Source organism: Glycine max, chromosome 7, assembly GCF_000004515.6.
Source record: "Glycine max cultivar Williams 82 chromosome 7, Glycine_max_v4.0, whole genome shotgun sequence".
Lineage (NCBI taxonomy): Eukaryota > Viridiplantae > Streptophyta > Magnoliopsida > Fabales > Fabaceae > Glycine > Glycine max.
The window spans coordinates 44127843-44132146 of NC_038243.2; the positions used below are offsets into that span (position 1 = coordinate 44127843).

Consider the following 4304-nt stretch of genomic DNA (forward strand, 5'->3'; position numbering starts at 1 on the left):
GGGTATGTTCACTATGTTGCAAAACAGAAATATATAACTGTCAAGAGCCTTTATTCACCACAAGCTTTGAAGATACAAACTCCCTCCATACAGCCAAGATGGTTAGAATTAAGCCATTGTTAGCAGGGAGTTAGAATTGCTAATCCAACTAATTACTAAGTGCTTGTTTAGCGTGTGATTGTTTTTCCGATAAACTTGCAGCAACACGAAGTCCGAGACTACTTCAGTATAGAAAGATAGGTGTTGTTGCTTCTCCAACTTTCCCAAGGGAGAATTAGGAATTTTTTAAAAGGGAATCAAAATGATCTTCAGATAGTTTATTCAAAATTAAGTTTAGAGCATCCGGAACTAATTTTACAACAACATTTATCTTAACAGAAGACTTGTGACTAAAGTTAATTTAAAAATAAATAATATTAAAACGAAGTCTTTTAAAATTGAAAATAAAGACGCGTGATGCAGCAAGCATTGGAATATACTCTGCTCTCTCGACACCTATTTCCCAAAAGGAAATCCTCTGCTCTGATGAGTTCTGAGCACAAAGGCAGAAGGAAGGAAAAAGACAAGTTGAGAAGCAGACATAGCCCCACTTGCAGATAGCGAGAAAGGAAAAGTCAGAATACAACTAATTAATAAATACATACATTTTGATAAAGCATTTGAGGCTACACGAGGGAGCAAGAGGAAGAGAACAAAACGATGGTATTTCATCACGCTACGACACTAACCAATCTAGTTTAAAATCCTAAGTTGTAACCAGAAAAAGGTGCCTTTTCGGTTACATACAAACGCTGTACCAAAAGATAGACTCGTAGCTTTCTTTTCTTCTTTCTTTACAAGCCCCAAACAAATTAAGAGCCAAAAATAAGCACTAGTAGATACTAACTGGTAATTAAATAATCACACGTGTATGTGCCATTACGATAGGTAGGGGTGTGAGGTAAAAAACTAAATTGAATTTGTTTCATTTAGTTTTATATCTAAATAATTAAATTAATTTAAAAATTAGTTTGAAATCAAACTGATTTTAAAAAACCAATTCTAAATTGAATTAGTTTTTAACTTATTTTAAGATTGAAATCATTTTTAATTTAGTTTTCAAACTAATTTTTAAACTATTGATTTTATAAAAATAAACTAATTCGATTGAACCGGCTTTTTTTTTTTTTTTTCACACCCCAATCCTTAGATAGACTAGTGAGAGGTTACAACGTTTTTCTTGGTGAAGAGGCTGCGCAGAGTAAAAAGTTTACCACCAACATTGGCATGAGCATGAGGTGGGTTTGGGTTACTGACACGAATGGCACTGTTCTCGTCGCTTCTGCAGGTGAAGTGATGTCTGTAACCAATGCACATTGGAACATTCAAATTCAAAACCTTCGTTTTCGAGCTGCCACTCCCGCCGACCACCTTGCTCCGGTGACTTTCTCGCTTGGACTTGTTGATGTCAGGGTTGAGAGGTTCCGGTACTGGATTCTTGGGACGGCGGACCTGCCAGACTGGGCTGCTCCTTCCTAAATGGACCCCGGGCCGGGCCGGGCTGCTGGGCCATTTTCTGGACTTGGACTCTCCCGCCGAATTGCTCCGCGAACACGGCGCGCTGTTGGCTTTCCGGGTCGCCGGAACGAATGGTTTGGGTCGGGTAGCCGCGTTCCCGGCGGACTTGCTCCGGGAAAAGGGCCATATGTTGATGTTGAGCTCCGCTGAAGTTGTGACACCGCTTTTTTTCTCTTTGAGCTTCTTGGCGTCTGTGTTTTTCTTGTCACTCTTTTTGAAAATGTCCTTCCAGCGCTTGGACGCGGTGGCGGCGGAGGAGGAGGAGGAGGAGGAGTCGGTTATAGCAGGAGATGGGTCGGGTTTGTTTAGGAGGTGGAGGGGAAGGAGGACCCCGTTGACAATGAGCTGATCGGCGGAGAGAATGTTTGGTTGTGGGAAAGAGGGGTTTCGAACCATCCAGAACTCGAATTCCGGTGAGGCGCTAGGGCTGATTCCACTTCCTGAGTGGCTTTTCGTCTCCATCGAGATGAGTGCAAGGGACCATACAAGAAAGAAGAGTGTTTTAAAGTCTTATTATAATAACCAAAAAAGAGAGAGAAGGGGTTGGATGAGTTATTTTTAAGACACGGGTTTGGGCCAAGGTCCATTTTTCTGCCATCCGGCGTGTAGTCTTTGGTTACAACAGGATAATTCATTTTATATCTAATCATCACTCCACCATGCTTATGCACATCATACACCCTAAAATGTCTCATGACTAGGTTGCTAAAAAAATTAATTTTAAATAAATAATTATAAAATTTATTACTAATTTTATAGTTATGGTTATTTTAAATAATTTTTAATCAAAAAATAGTTCCAGTTATAAATTTTAATTAATTTTATAAAAATAATTATTTTAAGTAACTTATTTTTATTTATTTATAACTGCTGGTTATCTAATTGATTTTAGATATGATTTTTTAAATAACTAATTATATAACTGGTTTATTCATAATCAATTACATATTCATATTTTAACAAATAATAACTGGTTATATTAAAATAATTAATTATGATTGTATTTATAATATTTCCTTGTAATTTAATTATTTATTAATTATACAAATATCTAAACCATGAGCACTCTAGTCATGACATATATAAATTTTTATGTTTAACAAAAGGATAATGTAACGGGTATCATATTTGTTGTTTGAGTCCTGATTTTTTTAACACTTAAATACGATAAATATCTAATCATATTATTCATTTTCTTTGTTTATCTCTTCTTATTCAATCAAGTTTTATACATAGGGGAAACGTTTCAATCAAGCAGTTATATATGGTGTTATTGTTGTAGGTATGTTGTTATTGTTACAGGTATCATAAATTGTGTTTACCTGGAAAGCACTGCAGTTATACTCATGAGGACGCACGAATTTATAAAAGTGAAAAAGTTTGCGCAATAATAATCATAAAAATATTGAAACTTGATATTCTCATATCCTTTTATAACTATTATTGATAGTAATAATTGTTCCAGAAAAGACCTCCTTATTGCATATATAAATGAACTGATCTAAAGTACGTAACTAAAGTGTATTATTTAACCTACTCCTCTTAGAGTCAAAAGAAGGATTATTTATCCTTATCAATTGCATATATTCCTTTCACATTATGATTATTCCAATATTTCATGGTATCCCAATAATTTCGTTACATAATTATGTATGTGCCAACTTGAAACTAGTGGAGTTATCGAGATGCATCAGAATGTTCCACTATATCCAACAATCTCGGTATGTGATTAGGTAGGGTGTGAACTTAATGGTACATTGATCGTTTTCAGGCCCAGCTTAGTACGTGCTAAGAGCAGGGATCGGATATGGATCCGAATTGAGCTTAAGTGGATCATTTGGATAATGATCCGATCCGGATGGTACATAATAATAGTAGTAGTTATAATACAATTTAATGTATATATTGTTTGAGATCGACGTCCTGTGATACCAACATGTATTAATAATTGTGTGACTATGTACCATGAAATAGACTATGCTGATAGAAACATGAGCCCTCTTGTTCGTTACGTGCTTGTAGATAACACGAATATATATTATTTTGTAAGAAAATAGAGAAAAAGGTTGAATCTGAATCACAGAACTAATGCAAGCCATATTATGTATCATTTTTTAGCAGTAGAATGATGTCAGAGCAACAATATCATGAGACAATGGAAATATGGAAATCAGAGTACCGAAATTGGTTAGTGTTGACTTTTATCCCTATTATTACACATGACATGATGCTCCACTAAAAAAATTCCATTTATCATTAACATTTGGCAAGGGTAGGTAAATTTCTCTTCTCATTACAAAAATATTCTTAATCTTGAATTCAAAATTTCTACCAAAAAGACATGTAATTCAAATATCAGTAGGAATTTTAAATTCAATAATATAATTTATATGCGCAATAAGAGTTACTACATAAAACAAATCAATCATTAAATTCGGTATATGAGAAAAGAAGTCTGAAATTTTTGGGCACAGGGTGGTGGAGAAAAGTTAAAAGGGATGCATCAAAATCAGACGGTTATTACGGTTGTCATGTAGTGGCATACAAGAAACCCAATCGTAAATGGGCTACAGCTGAAGCCCATTAATATGGCAACTGGTTTCGTAAAATCTAAAGTGGGACCATTACTAGTGGACACCCAGTTGGACCCCACCAAAAGGATATGATAAGAAAGTGGCTGGAAGCTAGTGTAGTGTGTGTGTGGCCCGTGGGGACGAACTCCATTGGGGAAATGTGGAAGAAGCACC

General features: G+C 35.5%; 1 protein-coding gene across 1 annotated transcript; it reads right to left on the reverse strand.

The window, feature by feature from the left end:
- Nucleotides 1–629: 629 nt before the first annotated feature.
- LOC102663000 (uncharacterized) lies at nt 630–2162 on the reverse strand. The gene has a single exon (XM_006584387.4). The coding sequence runs from the start codon at nt 2017–2019 to the stop codon at nt 1195–1197; it is 825 nt and encodes a 274-aa protein (XP_006584450.1). The 5' UTR covers nt 2020–2162; the 3' UTR covers nt 630–1194.
- Between the last annotated feature and the right edge of the window lie 2142 nt (nt 2163–4304).

Bases quoted from the DNA above. Each gene is read 5' to 3' on its own strand.
- LOC102663000 (XM_006584387.4), bottom strand. From the start codon at position 2,019: ATGGAGACGAAAAGCCACTCAGGAAGTGGAATCAGCCCTAGCGCCTCA.